Source organism: Geotrypetes seraphini, chromosome 9 (genome assembly GCF_902459505.1).
Source record: "Geotrypetes seraphini chromosome 9, aGeoSer1.1, whole genome shotgun sequence".
NCBI classification, from domain to species: Eukaryota; Metazoa; Chordata; class Amphibia; order Gymnophiona; family Dermophiidae; genus Geotrypetes; species Geotrypetes seraphini.
Window position 1 is genome coordinate 81,800,361 of NC_047092.1, and position 24,645 is coordinate 81,825,005.

General features: G+C 46.4%; 1 protein-coding gene across 5 annotated transcripts in view; it reads left to right on the forward strand.

Moving 5' to 3' along the window:
- The window catches only part of AGK (acylglycerol kinase), a 518,819-nt gene that overhangs the window by 410,467 nt on the left and 83,707 nt on the right, over window positions 1-24,645 (forward strand). For all 5 annotated transcript variants that reach the window (XM_033958385.1, XM_033958387.1, XM_033958383.1 and 2 more), the window contains one exon: window positions 7,707-7,764. In XM_033958385.1, the coding sequence (XP_033814276.1) occupies window positions 7,707-7,764 (58 nt within the window). The remainder of the gene's footprint in view (window positions 1-7,706; window positions 7,765-24,645) is intronic.

The following is a 24,645-nucleotide window of genomic DNA, read 5'->3' on the forward strand; positions in this document are numbered from 1 at the left end:
TCACATTGCTGAAACAAGGCTGCCCTGTGAACTTCTAAAAGCTAAGTTACTCAGCATTTCATATTCTGCTCTTTTCACTGGTTTTCAGCATTATATCTGCTTAATTTCTCTTCTCCTCCCTGTTTCTTACTAAAAAAAAATATAAAAAAGCACAAAAAAATCCTTCTCTTTCCTCTGTTAAATCTTATTTCCTCTTCCTGCAGTTTTGTTTAAAATACTGTGTTTTAGGTGGTATAGAGCCTATATTTCTGGTGCCTGTGGCTCAGGGTGACTAAAGTAGGGAAAATCCTGTTATAAATCCTGTGTTTTAGGGTAGCACTGATAGAACCTGCAGTTTTGTTTAAAATACTGTGTTTTAGGTGGTATAGAGCCTATATTTCTGACTCACTAGTTTTTAGCCATTGTGTCTGATTAGGTGGAGAAGGGAGGGGCTCTGTTTTACTTCTAAGGTTAATTGCATTATCTTTGGGACATTGCTGAAACAAGGCTGCCCTGTGAACTTCTAAAAGCTAAGTTACTCAGCATTTCATATTCTCCTCTTTTCACTGGTTTTCAGCATTATATCTGCTTAATTTCTCTTCTCCTCCCTGTTTCTTACTAAAAAAAAATATAAAAAAGCACAAAAAAATCCTTCTCTTTCCTCTGTTAAATCTTATTTCCTCTTCCTGCAGTTTTGTTTAAAATACTGTGTTTTAGGTGGTATAGAGCCTATATTTCTGGTGCCTGTGGGTCAGGGTGACTAAAGTAGGGAAAATCCTGTTATAAATCCTGTGTTTTAGGGTAGCACTGATAGAACCTGCATTTTTGTTTAAAATACTGTGTTTTAGGTGGTATAGAGCCTATATTTCTGCCTTACTAGTAGTCTTACTTATAGTCCCACCAACCCCAGGGACCACTATTCATATATATAGACCCATATAATCAGGACTTCACAACCAATCAAGATGACCTTTATTCTATGCAATCACTGTGGTGCTTTAATTCCAAGACATACTATTTGGAGGCTTAAGGCTTGCCCCATCTGTCTTCAACTTGCCAGTATTAAGGAGGAGCTCTGCAAACTTAAACAGGAATTGAATACAATTAAAGCAGCTTCCATCACTCCACAAAATCATACCAACTTACCACCTCTACCTCAAAGAATAAAACAGCCCAGGAATAAATGGGTCACAGTAGGCTCAGGAAGACTGCGACATGTAACACAGAAATATCCACCTTCACTAATATTACCTCTACAGAATTCCTTCGCTCCACTAGTGCACTGCGATACTCAGGAAAACAGAAGGGAGGTGGGACTGGAACCAATGAAGGAAACTCAAGAGAACAAGAGCACCCTAAGTACAAATAAAAAAGCCAAAAACAGAAAACTATTACTGTTGGGGGATTCCATCATCAGAGGCATTAACCTTGGAACACAGGGCGAGGAGACCAAAATAGTGAAATGTCTTCCAGGATCCTCAGCTACCAGGAGTTCCAGGCAAATACAGACTATAATTAAGGAAGAAACTAAGGATTTTAACACTGATGTTGTTATCCATCTGGGAACAAATGACCTGGCCAACAACTCCACACTTGCAGCACAGAAAGCTTTTCGGGAGCTTGGTGAGGGCGTGAAACCTTTTGTAAAGACTTTAGCTTTTTCTGAAATACTGCCTGCATATGGAAAAGGAGAGCAAAGAATGAAAAACACAGAGGACTTTAATAGATGGCTCAGAGCCTGGTGTCATCAAGAAGGCTTCAAGTACATAGGAGGATGGGGAAATATATGGAAGGACAAGAAGCTATATTGCACTGATGGGCTACATATTACTACAGCAGGAAAAAGAAACCTTGCAGAGAAATTTAGACAATATTTTCCTAGGCATTTAAACTAGAAGGTGGGGGTGGTGTATGTACGAAGGACAATTATAGAGACCACCCCCGGCAAAAGAAAAGATGTGATAGTAGTAAAGGCTGCAACATAAGCAATATCAGCAACTCATTTCTTAGTATTGCAACGGAAAGTGAAACAACACAAAAATCCATACGAAAAAGGAGATTATCGCTGAAAAATAGCTGGAAAGCGATGACCACAAATGCTCGCAGTCTAAGCAACAAAGTTCATGATCTGCAAGCCCTGATATTAGAGGCAGATCTAGATATTGTTGCTATCACAGAGACATGGTTCAGTGAATCACATGGATGGGATGCAAACATACCGGGATATAATCTTTTTAGGAAGGACAGAGATGGTCATAAAGGTGGAGGAGTAGCTCTCTATGTAAAGATCAATATCCAAGCGACCGAAATGCAAGGGACCTGGGGAGAGGAAGAAGCGATATGGATTGCTCTGAAAAGAGAAGATGGAACTTCTATCTACGTGGGTGTAGTCTACAGACCTCTGACTCAATCGCAGCAAATTGATAAGGATCTGATTGTGGATATCCAAAAGTTTGGAAGGAAAGAGGAGGTTCTGCTGTTGGGAGATTTCAACCTGCCGGATGCGGACTGGAATGTTCCGTCTGCGGAATCGGAAAGAAGTAGGGAGATTGTGGATGCCTTTCAAGAGGCTCTGCTCAGACAAATGGTGACGGAACCCACAAGGGAAAAAGCGATATTGGATCTGGTCCTCACAAATGGAGAGAGTATCTCTAATGTTCGAGTGGGTGCTCACCTGGGTAGTAGCGATCATCAAACGGTTTGGTTTGATATAACGGCTAAAGTGGAGAGCGGCCGCACGATACTTAAAGTCCTAGATTTCAAACGTACGGACTTTAATGCAATGGGAAAGTACCTGAAGAAAGAGCTGTTAGGATGGGAGGACATAAGAGAAGTGGAAAGACAGTGGTCTAAGATGAAAGGAGCGATAAAAATGGCTACGGACCTTTATGTGAAGAAAATCAATAAAAACAAGAGAAAAAGGAAGCCGATATGGTTCTCCAACCTAGTGGCTGAGAAAATAAAGGCGAAAGAGTTGGCGTTCATGAAATATAAAAAAACCCAAGAAGAGGAGAGCAGAAAGGACTACAGGGTGAAACTGAAAGAAGCCAAGAGAGAGATACGTTTGGCGAAGGCACAGGCGGAAGAACAAATGGCTAAAAATGTAAAAAAGGGAGATAAAAAATTTTTCAGATATATTAGTGAAAGGAGGAAGATAAAAAATGGAATTGCTAGGCTAAAAGATGCTGGGAACAAATATGTGGAGAGTGATGAGGAGAAAGCAAATGTGCTAAACAAATACTTCTGTTCTGTGTTCACAGAAGAAAATCCTGGAGAAGGACCGAGATTGTCTGGCAAAGTTACACGAGAAAATGGAGTAGATTCTGCGCCGTTCACGGAGGAGGGTGTTTATGAGCAACTTGAAAAACTGAAGGTGGACAAAGTGATGGGACCAGACGGGATCCATCCCAGGATACTAAGGGAACTCAGAGAGGTTCTGGCGAGTCCTATTAAAGACTTGTTCAACAAATCTCTAGAGACGGGAGTGATTCCTGGGGATTGGAGGAGAGCGGATGTGGTCCCTATTCATAAAAGTGGTCACAGGGATGAAGCAGAAAACTACAGGCCGGTGAGCCTCACTTCAGTTGTTGGAAAAATAATGGAAGTGTTGCTGAAAGAAAGGATAGTGTATTTCCTTGAATCTAATGGGTTACAGGATCCGAGGCAACATGGCTTTACAAAAGGTAAATCGTGCCAAACGAACCTGATTGAATTTTTTGATTGGGTGACCAGAGAGCTGGATCGAGGACATATGCTAGATGTAATTTACTTGGATTTCAGCAAAGCCTTTGATACAGTTCCTCATAGGAGGCTGTTGAACAAACTTGAAGGGCTGAAGTTAGGACCCAAAGTGGTGAACTGGGTCAGAAACTGGCTGTCGGACAGACGCCAGAGGGTGGTGGTTAATGGAAGTCGCTCGAAGGAAGAAAAGGTGACTAGTGGAGTCCCTCAGGGTTCGGTGTTGGGGCCAATCCTGTTCAATATGTATGTAAGTGACATTGCTGAAGGGTTAGAAGGAAAAGTGTGCCTTTTTGCAGATGATACCAAGATTTGTAACAGAGTAGACACCGAAGAGGGAGTGGAAAATATGAAAAAGGATCTGCAAAAGTTAGAGGAACGGTCTAATGCCTGGCAACTAAAATTCAATGCAAAGAAATGCAGAGTAATGCATTTGGGGATTAATAATAGGAAGGAACCGTATATGCTGGGAGGAGAGAAGCTGATATGCACAGACGGGGAGAGGGACCTTGGGGTAATAGTGTCCGAAGATCTAAAGGCGAAAAAACAGTGTGACAAGGCAGTGGCTGCTGCCAGAAGGATTCTGGGCTGTATAAAGAGAGGCGTAGTCAGTAGAAGGAAGAAGGTGTTGATGCCCCTGTACAGGTCATTGGTGAGGCCCCACTTGGAGTATTGTGTTCAGTTTTGGAGACCGTATCTGGCGAAAGACGTAAGAAGACTTGAGGCGGTCCAGAGGAGGGCGACGAAAATGATAGGAAGCTTGCGCCAGAAGACGTATGAGGAGAGACTGGAAGCCCTGAATATGTATACCATAGAGGAAAGGAGAGACAGGGGAGATATGATTCAGACGTTCAAATACTTAAAGGGTATTAACGTAGAACAAAATCTTTTCCAGAGAAAGGAAAATGGTAAAACCAGAGGACATAATTTGAGGTTGAGGGGTGGTAGATTCAGGGGCAATGTTAGGAAATTCTACTTTACGGAGAGGGTGGTGGATGCCTGGAATGCGCTCCCGAGAGAGGTGGTGGAGAGTAAAACTGTGACTGAGTTCAAAGAAGCGTGGGATGAACACAGAAGATTTAGAATCAGAAAATAATATTAAAGATTGAACTAGGCCAGTTACTGGGCAGACTTGTACGGTCTGTGTCTGTGCATGGCCGTTTGGAGGAGGATGGGCTGAAGAGGGCTTCAATAGCTGGGAGGGTGTAGATGGGCTGGAGTAAGTCTTAACAGAGATTTCGGCAGTTGGAACCCAAGCACAGTACCGGGTAAAGCTTTGGATTCACGCCCAGAAATAGCTAAGAAGAAAAAAAAAAAAAATTAAATTGAATCAGGTTGGGCAGACTGGATGGACCATTCGGGTCTTTATCTGCCGTCATCTACTATGTTACTATGTTACTAAATACGATAGCAGATAAAGTCCAAATAGCCCGTCCAGTCTGCCCATCTGCAACATTTACTATATCCTCCTCTCCCTAAGAAATCCCACATGCCTGCCCCATGCTTTCTTGAATTCAGATACAATCTTTGTCTCCACCATCTCTACTGGGAGGCTATTCCATGAATCTACTACCCTTTCTGTAAAAAAAGTATTTTCTTAGATTACTTCTGAACCTATCACCTCTTAACCTCATTCTTTGCTCCCTCACTTTGGAGTCTCCTTTCAATTGAAAAAGACTTGCCTCATGCGTATTTATGCCACATATGTATTTAAACGTCTATCATAGCTTCCCTCTCCTGCCTTTCCTCCAAAGTATATAGATTGAGATCTTTAAGTCAGTCCCCGCATGCCTTATGACATAGGTCTACAACTATTTTAGATGCCTTCCTCTGGACCAACTCCATCCTATTTATATCTTTTTGAAAGTTTGGTCTCCAGAATTGCACACAACATTCTAAATGGTGGTCACCAGAGTCTTGTTACAAGGGAATCAATACCTCCTTTTTCATACTAGCCATACCTCTCCCTATGCATCCATGCATCCTTCTAGCTTTTGCTGTTGACTTTTCAACCTGTTAGGCCACCTTAAGATCATCACATACTATCACATCCAAGTTCTGCTCCTCTTTTCGTGCACAGAAGTTCTTCACACCCTGAACTTGAGCCAATCAGGACATTAGGCTCCTTCCTCTGTATCCTGTGATACAAGGAGGTGGAGTCTAAGGCCCTGATTGGCTCAGTCAAGTGACGGCCCTATGAGCAGGACGGACTGAGCTTCCATCCTGCTCCAATGTTTCTAAGGTACGGAGGGGGCGGGGGACCTCTGGTGACAGGAGGGAATGGGCATCTCTCCTGCCATTTTTTGGGAGGAGGTTGGGGGGATAGGGGATGTTTGGGGGGGGTGCTTGGAGTGGGAGTGGGCCTTCAGTGGCAGGAGGGAGTTGGGCATCTCTCCTGCCGTATTGCTGCTATTTGGGGGGAGTCACATTGCCAGGAGGGATTGAGCATCCCTCCTGCCAATTTTCTTTCACGGTGGAGTAATTAGACATGGCGGGAGGAAGTGGGCATTCCTCCTGCCATTTTTGTTGTCGTGGGGAGGGACAAATGGCTGGAGGGAATGGCCATTCCTCCTGCCATTTTTCGCTAGCATGTGGGAGGGGGTCTTCCTGGTGCTGTGTATGTTGGCTTGCCGGGTGGGCCATCATCGGCAAGGGGTGCTTTTTTATTTTTTCTAATGGAGCAGATATTGTACATAAATAACATGCACAGCGTCTGTACCCAATTTTAAAAAAAAAGTTTTTTGATAGGTAAGCAACTGGTCTTGACCAGTCGCTTTTTTGGATCACTAAAAGTGATCACTTTTTTTTTTTTTTTTTTTAGTGCATCGGGAAGCCATGTTAGAGCATTAATTGCTCTACTAGTTTACATGGCATTTTAATATTAATTAGCTTATTTGCATGGTCAAATCGGAGCATGAGTGATTGTACAGAAAAATGACCCTAGGAGATACACAGAGAAGAAAAACCAAGAGAAACCAAAAATCACACATAAGTTTATTTTCAATCTTTTGGAAGTTAGGACTAATTACTTTCCCAAAATTTGCCACCAAGTCCCAAAGGGCTTCTAGGGTCTCCTCAGAAGGCCTATCCCAAAAAGAAGCTTGTACGGAAGTGCAGAGTCTCTCACCTTCCTTAGGGTATTCTGGTTTCTGTTCCCTCTTTTTCAATCCTCCTCCAGCTGTTAAAATTCCCATAGTGTCTTCTCCGGAGATAATCCAAACCGGGATCTCCGTTCTCAAGCTCTCCGATGTTAAATCTCCTGCCTCCGGGGAGAGTATTACCCCTTCTTCCGGGGTTTCCTGACCCCTGGGAGAGCTAGCCAACTGTGGTGGAGGAGGCAGTGCTCTGACATCCGGGCTCAGAGTGGTATCTGGCCCAAGAGATATCCCATCAGTCTCGCTCACTCGCAGGATCCTCAGCGGACTCTCCGACATAGCTCCCTGCATCCTCTTAGCAGCTCCTCGATATTGCCGAGGGAGGGAACCTCGGAGCGCCGCGAGGCACCAGCAACACTCCTGCCTCTCCTCTTCGGCATCGTTTCAAAATAAAGAAGTGAAACCCGGCTGAAAAACAACCGCCACCAGCAAGAAAACCAGGTACTTGGGAGCGCTTCGGTCGGAGCATTAATCCGGTCATTCAGGCAGCGGCCATCTTGGATCCTACTGTCTTCCTCTGTGTTTTTCATATTTTCTCTCTGCTTCAGCAGTGTTTTAAATAAAGCTGCCTAGGTTGGCTCTGGGGGTCTCTCCTCTGCTAGCCACATCCCTGTGTAAACAGGACATTATGGCAAAGGGGGCACAGCTGGCAGAGAAGTGCCAGAACCAGACCAAGCAGTTTTATGTCTGTACCACAGAACAGGTAAACCCATAGGCAGCTTGTGATATCTGCTCGTACATTTGTCAGTATACATTTTGGAAAACACTGTTGAGTGCTGCTTGAAAGCCCCAATATGTTAAAACACTGGAGTGGAATTTTGTACTGTCTTTTAGGTATTGGTATCTGGGACCTCTGAGGAACAAAGCTGCTCACTTCTTCTGCACATTCAAGGTAAGGACTAACATTGCATGGAGAGTTCCATTGACAGGTAGTTGGAGGCTACTTTAGCATGTATTTTACCATGTGTGTTCTTCTGTTTTTAATTTTTCCCCTCCTGGTTGTTTTTACCCTATATGTTCCTTTCTTCACTATTACTTTTGTAGTTCTTCCCCTCTTCTGTTTTGTACCAGTCCAGTTTTGTACATCTGTTTGAATTTGTCTATGTATGTTATTGTCCCCCCATTTTAGATTTGTAATCGCTTAGAAACATTTGATGTGTGTAAATCAAATTTTAAATAAAACTTCAAACAAGATATGCATATCTTCACATGTAGATGGTATCAGCTTTCCAGCTTTATCTTCTTGCTCATTGCTATCACACGGGATCTTGCCATAGATCATTTTTTTCTACAGAGCTCAGCAATCATATTTTATTTGTACTCCCTCATAGTTTGGATCTGGTTACTTCTTTCTAGAAATGTTTCAACTATGTTCTCGTGTTTATTAAGTCCTGTTGTGTGGTGTGCCTTTTTTTTTCTTTGTTAACTTCCCTAGATTTTTCACACTTCAATTTGTAGAGGTCTTTTTTTACCAAAACAGTTTATTAAATGATAAAAGTCCAAACAGAGCAGTTGATACAGCATTTTAATTATACAGAAAGAAAACAACAAACCACCCGAACGGGCAGAGACCGGAAGAGTCTGGGTTGGGTTCTTATACCCAGACTTGGCTACCCCCCACCCAACAGTAAAATCCCCCACCCCTCCCCCTACCTCCCCCCGCCCCTGACCCACTCTTAACCCACTGGCAGCATGGGTACCACTGGCTTCCACAGATGGTTGAGGACTTAGCTTTTAATTAGAGGGGGTAGAGTATCCAAATAAGGTGCCCAGACGGACAAGAAAAGCTTACTACAATGGCGAGAAACCGAGCTGACAGGGATTCCCAGACCATCAGAAGATAGAATTTATTGCGCCAATACCAAATGGTGGGTGGGGAGTCCTGGAGCCAATGATTTAGAATATATTTATTACCCTCTATATAGCCCTTGCGGATAAGTAAAAAATCGCCGGCAGAGAGCCCACCGAGATAACCCTTAGCCAAAAAGAGGATCCCCTCCACCTGAGAAGAAAGGGCATAGCCCACCAGGGTCTGCAAATAACAACGAACCTCAAGCCAAAAGGCAGCAATGACTGCACAAGACCAAAGACCATGCGCCAGAGAGTATCAACCCGGTGGCATTTCAAAGTAAAAGGCCTGATTCTGGGAAATATAACTCCAATGAAGGACCTGAAATTGACATTATCCCAGGACAAGCAGGCAGGTATTCTCACTAGTGGGTGATGTCATCCGACAGAGCCCCGACACGGACATCTTGAAAGCATGTCTTGCTTGAAGAAACTTAGAAGTTTCGAGATGCCCGCACCGCGCATGCGCCAGTGCCTTCCCGCCCGATATACCGGGCGTGTCTCCTCAGTTCTTTTCTTTCCGCGGAGCTGAGAAGTTTGTACTTCATTCTGCGCTGACTGAATTTCAGTTTTTTTGCCTTCTTAACCCGCGTTTATATTTATTTCTTTGACTTTCTTTCAATTTTACTTTAACTTAAAATTATTTCTTCCGGCGGTTCGGCCGGGCCGGCCTCGTGGCTGCGGCCTAGCGCCTTCGACCTTGCAGCGTTGATTTTCCGGCCTATGTCCCGACCAATCACCGGTTTTAAAAAGTGCAGCAAGTGCCAGCGTGCGATTTCGCTGACGGACCCACACCGACGCTGCCTTCAGTGTCTTGGTCCGGAACACGTTCCGAAATCGTGCCGGCCTTGTTCCACGCTCACTGCGCGCTCGTTTAAGCGGCGCTGCTTGCTCTGGGAGTCGATGTTCAAGATGGAGACTACCAAGGACATCTCTGCTGCTGCGGCTGTTGAGGTTTCGCCGGTCCATTCGAAACCTACATCGGCGACTCCTGCATCGAGCATCGTGAAGCCCGCATCGTTTGCCCCGGCTTCAGCTTCAAGTTCAGCATCGGCGCCTGCCTCCGTCTCCTCGGTTCAGGTACCGCCTTCCACTGTCCCTCCCGTGGTCATCAAAGTGCCTAAAGCTAGCAAGCAGAAGCACTTGGCCACGAAGGAACGCGAAGACCGTGCAGGAGGACCCCCTTTCGGTGCGGATCCCTCCATATCGGCTTCGCTTCGATCCCTGCTAGAAGCTCAGTTTGTCGAGCTTATGCGCACTATGGGACCCCGGCTTATCGCCAACATTCAAGGTGAGATTCCGACCCCGGTTTCAGAGGGTGGTCCGCCCCCTCCTCCTCCTCCTCGTCGTTCGATCTCTCTGCTCGACGAGGGGGATCGGCGGAGGGCGGCGGAATCCTCCAGGAGGGCTTCCCTTCCTGAGATGCCACCTTTGGAGCCCATCACACCTCCACGCCAACAGGGTGCTAGGGCGGCTCCTGATAATCGTAGTCCTGGGCATACTGCATCGCAGGAGGAGTTCTTCCGCACTCCATACCAGACATGGGTGGCGCTGCGTGAATCCGCATCTCTGCCACCTCTGCGATCCACTGCATCGAGCCCTATCCATTCCTTTGAGGCTTCGAAGGATCAATCGATGCATAGGAGATCTCGTTCTCCGTCCCGTCACCGGGAGGGGCATCGATCTCGGCACTCTTCTCGGCACTCCTCACGTCATTCGGAGGTGTCTCCGCAGAAGAAGATGCAGCGTTTGGGGTACTCCTCGTCGGATGTGTCCCAGCCGGAGGGGCCAGAGTATGAGGAACCATCTACCTCCTATTCTCCATGCCGATCTCAGCTCTCCCTGGACCCGGAGGCTTCCACGTCTTCTAGTCCGTCTCGTCGGCCGGCCTTGGCAGACCAACTGTCTTTCTCATCCTTTCTCCGACAGATGGCGGATGACTTGGATGTGACTTTGGACACTGGGTCCAAATATTCTAAAGAGTATTTGGACACCATGCATTTACCTCACCCTCCGGCGGAGACACTTCGGCTTCCTCTACACAAGCTGCTGGACCAGACTTTCATGCGCTGTTTTGAGACACCGTATTCCTTGCCTGCAGTTCCCAGTAAACTGGATGCTCGATACCGCATCGTTCACCACAAGGGGTTTGAGGGAGCTCAACTTTCTCATCAGTCCCTTCTAGTCGAGTCCTCTCTCAAACGTTCTCATCCCTCCCAAGTCTATGCTTCCGTGCCTCCGGGCAGAGAGGGGAGAACGATGGATAAGTTTGGTAGACGTATCTATCAGAACTCGATGATGGCGACTCGAGTGCTCAATTACAACTTTTTCTTCTCTTCATACTTGGATTTTTTCTTGCCGGTGCTCCGCAAGTTCATTCCTTTCATCGATGCCCAGGCTCGTTTCCAGTTTGAAGAGGTGGTGGCGACCCTGTCCCAGTTACGTCTTCAACTGATGCAATCCTCCTACGATGCCTTTGAGCTCTAGGCTCGAGCTGCGGCATGTTCGGTTGCCATGCGTCGTCTGGCGTGGCTTCGAACCATCGATATGGATCCGAACCTCCAAGACAGACTTGCAAATGTACCTTGTGCAGGAGCGGATCTATTTGATGAGTCTATAGAAACTGTTACTAAAAAGCTGTCGGACCATGAAAAGTCTTTTCAGTCTATTCTGCGTCCTAAACCGAAGCCTCAGCAGTCTCGTCCCTCTAGACCGCCTCAAATTTACCAGCGGCGTTATCAACCGAGGCAGACTCCTCCTGCGAGACAGCCTGCGAAGAGACAGCCTCCGCAGAAGACTCAGCAGAAGCCTCAGATGCCGGCTGCACCCAAGGCTACTCAGCCTTTTTGACTCTCTTCCAGGGAGCATAACCAACGTTCTGTCTTCCCCTGTTTTTCCCATAGGGGATCGTCTCCATCATTTTTGTCATCGATGGGAGACAATCACCACAGACCTTTGGGTCCTTACCATCGTAAGAGAGGGATACTCTCTTCATTTCCAACGGGTCCCCCCGGACCACCCTCCAAGAGAGTATCCTTCCAACTTAACGCAGACCGCTCTTCTTCTCCAGGAGGCTCAGGCTTTGCTTCGGCTTCGGGCCGTCGAGCCGGTTCCGTTAGATCAGCAGAACCAAGGGTTTTACTCCCGGTATTTCCTGGTTCCGAAGAAGACGGGCGATCTGCGGCCCATTTTGGACCTTCGAGTCCTCAACAAGTTTTTGGTCAAGGAGCGGTTCCGTTTGCTGACCCTTGCCTCTCTCTATCCCCTCCTCGAGCAGAACGATTGGTTATGCTCTCTGGACCTCAAGGAGGCCTACACTCACATCCCGATTCATCCGGCCTCCCGCAAGTTCCTCAGATTTCGGGTGGGACATCTACATCTGCAGTATCGAGTGCTTCCATTTGGCCTTTCATCTTCGCCCAGAGTCTTCACGAAGTGTCTGGTGGTGGTGGCCGCTGCACTCCGGAACATGGGTCTCCAGGTGTTTCCATACCTCGACGACTGGCTCATCAAGGCCCCGTCGGCTCCAGAGGTCATTTCGGCGACCTTGACTACGATTTGTTTTCTGCAGAACTTGGGCTTCGAGATCAACTTTCCCAAGTCACATCTTCAGCCCACCCAGACTCTCCCCTTTATCGGGGCGGTCCTGGATACCATCCAACTTCGAGCGTTCCTTCCTCCTCAGCGCATGGATGCTCTTCTTCTACTCTGCCAGTCGGTGTCTTCTCGCCCGTCCATCTCAGCGAGACACATGATGGTCCTCTTGGGTCACATGGCATCCACAGTTCATGTGACGCCTTTTGCCAGACTACATCTCAGAATTCCTCAATGGACCTTGGCATCTCAGTGGACTCAGGTGTCCGACCCGTTGTCCCGCCACATTGTAGTCACTCCTGCTCTACGGCAGTCTCTTCTCTGGTGGATGACCTCTTCGAATCTATCCAGAGGTTTGCTGTTTCACTCTCCTCCCCACCAGAAAGTTCTCACGACCGATTCATCGAACTATGCATGGGGAGCTCATCTGGATGGTCTTCGCACTCAGGGGTTCTGGACCAGTGCGGAACGACTCCATCAAATCAATCTTCTGGAGCTCAGAGCCATCTTCAATGCTCTTCAGGCTTTTCAACATCTGCTTCACGACATGGTGATCCTAATTCGCACCGACAATCAGGTCGCCATGTATTATGTCAACAAACAAGGGGGCACGGGCTCGGCCCCTCTTTGTCAGGGAGCTCTTCGAGTCTGGGATTGGGCGGTCCGCCACAACACCTTCCTCAGGGCTGTCTACATTCAGGGGAAGGACAATGTCTTGGCAGACAAATTGAGTCGTCTTCTCCAGCCTCACGAATGGACGCTCCATTCCAAGCCCCTTCATCAGATATTTGCACAGTGGGGGACGCCTCAGATAGACCTCTTTGCAGCCCCCCACAACTTCAAGCTGCCTCAGTTTTGCTCCAGGATCTACACTCCTCTCCGCCTCGAGGCAGACGCTTTTCTACTGGGTTGGGGGAATCGCTTCCTATATGCGTTTCCTCCTTTTCCTCTTATTCAAAGGACTCTGGTCAAGTTGAGATCAGACCATGCCACCATGATTCTGATTGCTCCCCGGTGGCCCAGACAACCTTGGTTCTCCCTTCTACTTCAACTCAGCAGCAGGGAGCCAATACTTCTACCAGTGTTTCCTTCACTACTCACTCAACATCAAGGTTCACTACTTCATCCCAATCTGCAGTCCCTCCACCTGACAGCTTGGTTCCTTTCAACATAACTCCTCACCAGTTTACTCAAGCAGTGAGGGAGGTCTTGGAGGCTTCCAGAAAGCCTGCTACTCGACAATGCTACTCCCAAAAATGGACTAGATTTTCCTCCTGGTGTATTTCCAATTCCACGGAACCTCAGCGAGCTTCCCTTTCTTCTGTATTGGACTACCTTCTACACCTCTCTCAGTCTGGTCTCAAATCTACCTCCATTCGAGTCCACCTGAGTGCTATTGCGGCTTTCCATCAGCCTCTACAGGGGAAACCTTTGTCTGCTCATCCTGTGGTTTCCAGATTTATGAAAGGGCTTTTTCATGTCAACCCTCCTATCAAACCTCCTCCTGTGGTTTGGGATCTCAATGTTGTCCTGTCTCATCTCATGAAGCCTCCGTTTGAACCTCTCAACAAGGCTCCACTTAAGTATCTCACCTGGAAGGTGGTGTTTCTGGTGGCCCTCACGTCTGCTCGCCGGGTCAGTGAGCTTCAGGCCCTAGTGGCGGATCCTCCATTCACTGTATTCCATCATGACAAGGTGGTTCTTTGTACTCATCCGAAATTCCTGCCTAAAGTGAAACATAGAACATAGAAACATAGAAAAAGACGGCAGAAAAGGGCTATAGCCCACCAAGTCTGCCCACTCCAAATACCCGCCCTCTGATTTCACTCCCCTAGGGATCCCCTGTGAATATCCCACCTTCTCTTAAAGTCCGACACGCTGTTGGCCTCAATCACCTGCAGTGGGAGTTTGTTCCAATGATCCACCACTCTTTCAGTGAAGAAGTATTTTCTGGAGTCGCTATGGAACTTCCCTCCCCTGATTTTTAGCGGATGCCCCCTGGTGTTCGAGGGTCCCATGAGGTAGAAGATATCTTCTTCCGACTCGATACGGCCCGTGATGTACTTAAACGTTTCAATCATATCACCCCTCTCTCTTCGTTCCTCAAGTGAGTACAGCCTCAGTTTATTCAGTCTTTCTTCATACGTGAGATCTTTGAGCCCCCAGACCATCTTTGTGGCCATTCGCTGAACCGACTCGATTCTCTGCACATCCTTCCGGTAGTGAGGTCTCCAGAATTGAACGCAGTACTCCAAGTGAGGCCTCACCATGGTCCTGTACAGCGGCATCATAACTTCAGGTCTCCTGCTGACAAAACCTCTACGAATACAACCCATCATTTGCCTTGCCTTGGAGGTAGCTTTCTCCACTTGATTTGCAACCTTCATGTTATCACTAATGATCACCCCTAGATCTCGTTCCGTCGTGGTCCTGGCCAAGGTCTCACCATTTAGTATGTAAGTTCTGTGCGGGTTTTTCTTTCCCAGGTGCATTACCTTACACTTTTTAGCATTGAAGCCTAGCTGCCATGTTGCTGACCACCGTTCCAGCAGCAGTAGATCCTGTGTCATATTATCAGGCATGGTGTTTTTACCTACTATGTTGCAAAGTTTGGCGTCGTCGGCGAACAGTGATACCCTTCCTCTAAGTCCTTGGGTCATATCTCTTATGAATAGGTTGAATAGAATCGGGCCCAAGACCGACCCCTGCGGCACTCCACTGATCACGCCTGACATTTTGGACGGGGTACCGTTTACCACCACCCTCTGAAGTCTACCACTCAGCCAATCCTCAATCCATGTAGTTAGAGTGTCCCCTAATCCTATCGACTTCAGCTTGTTCAATAACCTTCTGTGTGGGACGCTATCAAAAGCTTTACTGAAGTCTAGATATACCACATCCAATGACTCTCCGGCATCCAATTGTCTAGTAACCCAGTCGAAAAAGCTGATTAGGTTAGATTGGCAGGATCTGCCCTGGGTGAATCCGTGCTGGTGGGGATCACGTAGGTTTTCCTCGTCTAGGATTGTATCAATATTTTGTTTAATCAGTGTTTCCATGAGCTTGCACACTATAGATGTGAGACTCACCGGTCTGTAGTTTGCCGTCTCTGTTCTGCAGCCCTTCTTGTGGAGTGGGATAACGTTGGCGGTTTTCCAGTCCAAGGGGACTCTTCCTGTGCGTAGGGAAAGATTGAAAAGAACAGATAGTGGTTCTGCCAGGACTTCTCTCAATTCCCTGAGCACTCTGGGATGTAGGTTGTCCGGTCCCATGGCTTTGTTCACCTTGAGTCTTGATAGTTCGTAGTAGACGCTACTGGGCGTAAACTCGAAGTCCAGAAACGGGTCATTCTGGCTGTCTCCCATCTGAAGCTGTGGACCAGCTCCCGGCGCTTCACAGGTGAAGACTGAGCAGAAGTATTCGTTTAGTAATTCTGCCTTGGCAGAATCTGATTCTACAAGGTTACCGTCCGATTTCTTCAGGCGTTCTATCCCATCTTTGTTTCTTTTCCTGTGACTAATATAGCTGAAGAAGGATTTATCCCCTTTCTTAATGTTCCGTGCTAGATCTTCTTCCATTTTGAGTTTGGCCTCCCTGACTGCTATTTTGACAGCTTTTGACCTGTCCAGATAGTCTTTTTCCGCCTCTTGTTTTCCTAAATGTTTGTAGGTGATAAATGCTTCTTTTTTCTTTTTAACGAGGTCCGAAATTTCTGCGCTGAACCATTGGGGTCTTTTGTTCCTCCTGCGCTTACTTACTGTTCTTATGTAGCGGTTTGTTGCTTCGTGTAGGGTGGACTTCAGAGTCAACCACATATCCTCTACATTGTTAGGTTGTGCTTGTTTTTGCATCTCCTGATCGACAAAAATTCCCATGCGGTCGAAGTCTGTGCCTCTAAAGTTGAGAACCCTCGTTGCTGTGTTTGACCTTGAGAAACCTTTCTTAAGGTTAAGCCATACCATATTATGGTCGCTGGAGGCCAGTGTGTCTCCAACTGAGACATCTGAGACGCTATCTCCGTTGGTGAGTACCAGGTCCAGTATCGTTTGGTCCCTGGTGGGCTCCAACACCATTTGCTTGAGTCGTGCACCCTTTATGGAGTTCAGAATTCTTTTACTGCCACTCGTAGTCGCGGAGAGTGTGTTCCAATCTGCATCGGGCATGTTGAAGTCCCCTAACAACACTGTGTCTCCCCGTAGAGTGATGTTCTCTATGTCCTCTATCAGTTCTAAGTCTTTGTCTTCTTGTTGTTTCGGAGGTCTGTATATCACACCAAGATATAGGCATTTTTCATTTCCTCTGGCCAGATTCACCCAGAGGGATTCCCCAGTGTATCTAATATCCGTAATTCTGGTAGTTTTGATGTTATCCTTAGTGTATAGTGCTACCCCTCCCCCTAACTTGCCCTCTCTGTCGCGACGTAGTAGGTTGTAGCCTGGTATAACCATATCCCACCCATGTGAGTCCGTGAACCAGGTTTCTGATATTGCTACCACGTCTAGGTCAGCGTTTATTATCTCAGTCTCTAATTCTAGAATTTTATTGCCCAAGCTGTGTGCATTGACGTACATAGCCCTCCATATCTGTGAAGAGATTCCCTTTTGGGTTAGAGTGACTCCTAAATTTTTATTGATAATTCCCTTTAAATTATCGTGGATAGCATGGGTACTTACCTTAGACTTAGAAGTGTGGGTGTGACTCGCCTCCTCAGGGTGGTTACTTACTGCTCTGGGATATAAATAAGTGCCCTCCCCCAACTTACCTAGTTTAAAGCCCTGCGGAGTAGGCGGGCCAGGCGATGTCCGAATACGTTCTTACCTCTCCTGGTTAGGTGTAGTCCGTCGGGTCCCTGCAGTCCCTGGAGTGTCTCACCGTGGTCTAGGAATCCAAAGTTCATCTCTGTGCACCACATGCGGAGCCATTCGTTAGTCCGTCGGATATGCTCTTCTCTAGCTCTGCCTTTGTTTCTTACTGGGAGGATCGATGAGAAGACCACCTGCGCTCCTATCTGCTTCAGCTTCTTTCCCAGGGCTCCAAAGTCGTCGGGAATGTTCTCCGTGGTACTTCTGGCAGTGTCGTTTGTACCTACATGGATGAGAAACATGGGAAAATGATCATTGGGCTTTATAAGTTTGTCTAGGCTGGTGGTGACATCCCGGATCCTGGCTCCGGGAAGACAGCAGACCTCTCTTGACTGCAAGTTGGGCCTGCAAATTGGTCCCTCGGTGCCCCTCAGCATGGAGTCCCCAATGACCACCACTCTTCGTTCCTTCCGGAGGGGTTGATCCGTGAGCCCTGGATTTGGTCTCTGAATTTCACATCAACCAATCCATCGTGCTTCCAGTGTTCTTTCCAAAGCCTCATTCTCATCCTGGAGAATCAGCTCTTCACACTCTGGACTGTAAACGTGCTTTGGCTTTCTACTTGGATCGCACCAAACCACACAGAACTGCTCCTCAACTTTTCGTCTCCTTTGATCCAAACAAGTTGGGACGACCTGTATCGAAGCGCACCATCTCTAACTGGATGGCGGCTTGTATCTCTTCCTGCTATGCCCAGGCTGGATTATCCCTTCCCTGTAAGGTCACAGCCCATAAGATCAGAGCAATGGCAGCCTCTGTAGCCTTCCTCAGATCGACACCGATTGAGGAGATTTGTAAGGCTGCCACTTGGTCCTCGGTTCATACATTCACCTCTCATTATTGTCTGGATACTTTCTCCAGACGGGATGGACAGTTTGGCCAAACAGTGTTACAAAATTTGTTCTCTTGAAATTGCCAACTCTCCCACCATCCCATTGGGGTTAGCTTGGAGGTCACCCACTAGTGAGAATACCTGCCTGCTTGTCCTGGGATAAAGCAATGTTACTTACCGTAACAGTTGTTATCCAGGGACAGCAGGCAGCTATTCTCACGTCCCACCCACCTCCCCTGGGTTGGCTTCTCATGCTAGCTACCTGAACTGAGGAGACACGCCCGGTACATCGGGCGGGAAGGCACTGGCGCATGCGCGGTGTGGGCATCTCGAAACTTCTAAGTTTCTTCAAGCAAGACATGCTTTCAAGATGTCCGTGTCGGGGCTCTGTCGGATGACATCACCCACTAGTGAGAATAGCTGCCTGCTGTCCCTGGATAACAACTGTTACGGTAAGTAACATTGCTTTCCTGGAGCTCAACGCTCTGCACCACCCGGGGGATCTGCTGCACCAAAGGAGATAAGGATGCCACCCAAAGGCAGCAATCCAAGTCCCGAGTACACAGAGACAGAAGCTGGTGATAGTCCCTCCGCGGCGGCAGAGCCACCAGCCGGTGATGGTATTGAGACACTGAGAGCCAATCCCAATTATCGTCAAAACAGAATTCCTGCAAAGTGACCAAAAATTGTAGAGGTCTTTAGTGAACAGTATGATAAAAAGTACAATAAGCATAATTACAGCATTGCATTGTATAAACAAGTTCATACTTATGCTAGTAGTGCTCATATTGCAAATAAAAAAGTAAGAGTAAAGGCTAACTACAACCCAAAAATGAAACACTCGAAAAAAAAATTTACTTTTAATTTCCCATACCCCTAATAAGCCCTCCTTCTCTCCTCCCCCCGCCCACAACTAGACCTACTTAACAAATCTGCTAAATGTCTTTTAAACTCTACTATAAGATTTAAAAAACACTATTTCCACAAACTATCCTCAACATTTTTCTAAAAACACTTTTCATATCCTGTCCCATTTACAAAGTGTCATTCTATATTTATTGGGATTTATTAACTGCCTTTATGAAGAGATTCACCCAAGTTGTTTATACAGTTATATAAGATATAACATAGAAATATAGAAAGTGACAGCAGATAAGGGCCATGGCCCATACAGTCTGCCCACAGAACTGATTTAATTACAGTTTGTGTAGCAAGCTAGTCCTGATGCAGAATAAGTGTATAGTTAGTCACCCTATGTATTAAAGGATTGGGTGAAGAGCCAGGCTTTCATCTGCTTCCTGTAGTCTCAGAGTAAATTCCAGAGCATGGGGAATACTCTTGGGAAGGCTCGCTGACAGGTATCACATTGTACAATTTATTTTGATTAGAGTACTGATGATAATGCTTAGAATCTTGGAGGTCTCGAAGGCTTATTCCAGTGCAATAGGTGAGACATTCTAGACCAGGGGTGCCCACACTTTTTGGGCTTGTGAGCTACTTTTAAAATGACCAAGTCAAAATGATCTACCAACAATAAAATTTTAAAAAAAAAACACAAAGCACACTGTACGCAGAGAGAATGTTAATTATCATTTATATTCCGGGGTTTTTTCAAAGAGGTCAAGGCAGATGACTCTGTGCAATGTCACCTCAGTAGCAACCATACAAAAATAGACTAATATACCCCCTTAAGAACATAAGAATTGCCAACTCCGGATCCAGACCCTAGGTCCATCAAGTCCAGTGATCTGCACACGCGGGGCCCCGCCAGGTGTACCCTAGCATAGATTTAGTCCACATATCACCCTATGCTTCTCATAGGGAGATGTGCATCTAGTTTACCCTTACCCGTATCACTCTATGCCACTCATAAGGAGATGTGCATCTAGTTTACCCTTAAATCCTAGAATGGTGGATTATGCAACCACCTCCTCTGGGAAAGCATTCCAGGCGTCCACCACCCGCTGCGTGAAACTGAACTTCCTGATATTTGTCCTGGACTTGTCCCCTCTCAGCTTTAGTCCATGCCCTCTTGTCCATGTCACATTGGACAGTGTAAATAACTGTTTTTCCTGCTATATTTTGTCGATTCCTTTTAGTATTTTGAAAGTCTCGATCAGATCCCCTCGCAGTCTCTTCTTCCCGAGGGAGAACAGCCCCAGTCTCCTAAGTTGTTCCTCGTAATCTAGGTTCTCCATACCTTTCACTAGCTTCATTGCTCGTCTCTGCACCCTCTGCAGCAGTTTTATATCCTTCTTTAGGTATGGAGACCAATGCTGGACGCAGTATTCCAAGAGTGGTCTGACCATCGCTCTATAAAGCGGCATTATAATTTTCTTCAATCTACTTGTGATTCCCTTCTTTATCATGCCTAGCATTCTATTTGCTTTTTTCCCCACTGCCACGCATTGCGCCGACAGTTTCAGGGTCCTATCTATCAGTACGCCCAGGTCCCTTTCTTGTTCGGTCTTTCCTAGAGTTGCACCTGACATTCTATATTTATGTTCCTTATTTTTTCTGCCTAAATGCATCACTTTGCATTTTTCCATATTAAACTTCATCTGCCATTTCTCTGCCCATTTCTCCAATCGACTCAAGTCGCTCTGTAGTTCCTCGCTATCCTTCTGCGATCTGATTGCTCGGCATAGCTTTGTGTCGTCTGCAAACTTGATGATTTCACTGGATGTTTCCTCTTCTGGATCGTTTATGTAAATATTAAATAATATGGGCCCAAGTACTGAGCCCTGGGTTCTCTAGCTATTTGCCTATCCATCTTAGTATATCTCCCTCTGTTCCATGGCTTTGTAGTTTCCCGAGAAGTCTTTCATGTGGAACCTTATCGAACGCTTTCTGGAAGTCCAAGTATATAATATCCACCGGTTCTCCACTATCAGTTTGTCTGTTCACTGTCTCAAAAAATTCAAGTAAATTCGTCAAACATGATTTCCCTTTCCTGAATCCATGTTGACTGGCTCTCATCAGGTCATGTATGTCTAAATGCCGGATTATGCTATCTTTAATCAGCGCTTCAACCATCTTTCCAGGGACAGACGTGAGGCTCACAGGTCTGTAGTTTCCTGGCACTCCTCTCGATCCTTTTTTAAATATCGGCGTGACGTTTGCTATCATCCAGTCGTTCGGTATCTGTCCTGTTCTAATTCACAGGTTGGCAAGTTTTTGCAGTAGTTCTCCGATTTCAACTTTCAGTTCTTTTAAGACTCTCGGGTGAATTCTGTCTGGTCCAGGAGATTTGTCACTTTTAAGTTTGTCGATCTGATGGTAAATCTGGTCCAAGTCCACTTCTACTGTGGTGAGGCTGTCCTCTACGACTCCCTTGAACACTTTCACTGTTTCATGTATTGTAGCGGTGTCCTCCTTTGTAAAGACAGACGCAAAGAAGGAATTTAGTCTGTCTGCAATTTGTTTGTCATCCTTGATGCACCCTTTTCTTCCCAGGTCGTCCAGCGGTCCCACTGCCTCTTTTGCAGGTTTTTTCCCTTTTATGTATCTAAAGAAGGGCTTGAAATTTTTGGCCTCTTGCGCTATTTTCTCCTCGTAGTTCCTTTTGGCAACCCTCACCGCCCTATGATATTTCTTCTGATCTTCTTTGTGTTTGTTCCAAGCTTCGGTTGTTTTCGTGTGTTTCCACGTTTTAAAGGCGTCCTTTTTTTCTTTTATGGCTTTCCTTCACCTCTCTGGTAAGCCGTGCCGGCTCTCCTTTGCCATTAGTTTTCATTACTTTGGAAATCCGCGGAATGTAGAGGCTTTGTGCTTCCGTGATAGTATTTTTCAGTAGGGGACCATGCCTGATCTACCGTTTTGACTTTGCCCATCTTTTTCTTGATTCGTTGTTTCACCATGGCTCTCATGCTATTGTATCTTCCCTTTATAAAGTTTAAAGTCGTGGTTGAGGTTTTGGTACCTTTCCCCCTCCCGACATCAAGTTTGAAGTTGATCCTTTACCGGTCCTGTAATGCCATTTAGGACCAAGTCCAGGGTGACGTTTCCTCTCGTCGGCTCTCCTACCATTTGTTCCAGGAAGCAGTCCCGTAGCACTTCCAGGAACTTTGCTTCCTTGCCACAGTTAGAGGTTCCCAGGTCCCAGTCTATCACCGGGAAATTGAAGTCCCCCAAGATTATGACATTTCCTGTCTTACATTCATGTTTAATTTCTTCTATCATTTCCAGCGTCAGTGATGAAGTGGAGCAAGTAAGTTTAGGAGGAGCGATTGACGTTTCCAGAAAGGGCTTCTTCAGGGAAGAGACTTGGCAGACAGTCCCAGGATGCCTATGTCTCCTCCCCTGCGATGTTCTCCCATCCATGCATTCCCTCCCAGACACACTGCCCGTGCCCCAGCCGCTCCAAGGAGGCTGCCCCAGATGAGGCCCACGGTGAATGCAGGATTCTCTCCTCTGCGGGAAAGCCGCCCGGAGCCGACAGTCGATCTTCTTAGCGGATTGCATGGGGGGAAGAGTTCACACTCTTGGTAGGATCGGGTCTGTGTGCTCTCGGTGGTTGTGGCTGGTCTCGTTGCTGCTTAGGTGTAAAAGCAGTTGATCTCCACTGCTGCTGATATTTAAAAGCAGGCAGATTGATCTCTCCAATGGACTGCAGGGGGAGGAGTTCACACTCCTGGCAGGATCGGGTCTGTGGGCTCTTGGTGGTTGTGGTAGGTCTCGCTGCTGCTTGTATGTAAAAGCAGTTGTTTTTCTACTGTTGCTGATATTTAAAGCAGGTAGATTGATCTCTTAAATGGGATATAGGGGGAGGAGCTCACATGCCTGGTTGGATCGGGGCAAGGGCTCCTATTATAGGCTGCTTAGGTGTAAAAGCAGTTGATCTCCTACTTCTGATAATATTTAAAAGCAAGCATATTGATTTTTCCAACGGAATGCTGGGGGAAGAGCTTACTTGTTTGGCTGGATCAGGGCAAAGGGCTCTCGGTAGTGGTGGCTGGTCCTGTTGCTGCTTAGGTGTAAAAAACAGTTGATCTTTCTAGTGGACTGCAGGGGGAGGTGGAGCTCACACTCTTGGCTGGATCGGGTCTGTGTGCTCTTGGTAGTTGCGGATAGTTCCGCTGCTGCTGAGGTGTAAAAACAGTTGATTTCCCACTGTTGCTGATATTTAAAAGCAGGTAGATTGATCTCTCCAATGGACTGCAGAGGGAGGAGCTCACATGCCTGGCTGGATCGGTCCTGCTGCTGCTTAGGTGTAAAAGCAGTTGATTTTCCTAGCGAACTGCAGGGAGGGTGGAGCTCATATTTTTGCAGGACCGGGACTGTGGGTTTTTGGTGGGTTGGTCCCGTTGCTGCTTAGGTGTAAAAGTAATTGATCTCCCACTGCTGCTGATATTTAAAAGCAGGCAGATTGTCCAGGGAGAGGAGCTCTGCACTCAAACTGCCATCCTCCTCGCCTCCAAGTTCCGGAATTCCAAATTATATTCCAAACATAACATAAATTATGTCTGAATTGTCATGACATCAGAAGTACATATGGAGTAGTTGCAGGTGATGCTTGGGACAGTTCTGATTGTGTTAGTTCGGTTTTATGTGTTTTTTGAATAGAAGGGTTTTTATTTCTTTTTGAAGGTTTTGCAGTCTGTGGTCGATGTCAATTGGTTGTAGAGTTGGGGGTCGAGTGTTGCAGCTCGAATGGCTAGGAGGTTGTCGAACAGTTTTTTTCTTTTGACGTTTTTGGTTGGAGGGTGTGTGAATGGTGCGTGAGTTCTCCTATGTCTGTTTGAAGTGGATTGAATTATTTAGCTGAAGAAATTAGTTACCCCCTCATCCCACACACATTAATTCTCTTCCATTTTTGTTTCCATTATAAAAAACACTGATAAGTTCCCAGAAAAAAAATACATTAAAATAAGAAATGAAAACAAAGGCCCCTACAGATGAGAACATAACATAAGAATAGCCTAACTGGGTCAGACCAATGGTCCATCATGCCCAGTAGCCCATTCTCATGGTAGCCAATCCAGGACACTAATACCTGGTCAAAACCCAAAGAGTAGCAACATTCCATGCTACCGATCCAGGGCAAGCAGACACTTCCCCCATGTCTTAATAACAGATTATGGACTTTTCCTCCAGGAATTTGTCCAAATCTTTCTTAAAACCAGCTACACTATCTGCTTTTACCATAACTTCTGGCCACTTCATTTTTAAGTTTAGATCTTTCCTTTCAAACAGAGACCTTGCTAGATGTCAAATACAGCACAAGGTAACTTCACATGGACTTAGCTGTGCAGGAAATGTGAATCTCCTCATACACCCACCATATAGTGCAAAAATGTGCAAAGGTCTGTTTTTTTCTTTTGATCACTACATAGCCTAATGCCACACAAGCAGCGCTGTTACAAACATATTCTGTAGGTCAATGCTAAGGATAACAAAGTTTCCTTCCTTGGACCAGAAGGAGATAAACCACTGGAAGAGATCCTAAAACAACACCCAAAGACCCACTCAGTGTGTGAACCAGTTGAGTGGAGTGGACTAACTGGGGGGTGGAAATGGGCCCGGAGTTTGCTCAGCAGAATTTCCCAGACCACCTCTTCCTCTCAACACATTGACACGCTGCCACCATCACCACTAGGAACACCTCACTGGGTAGGCCAGCTATGCTATAAACTTT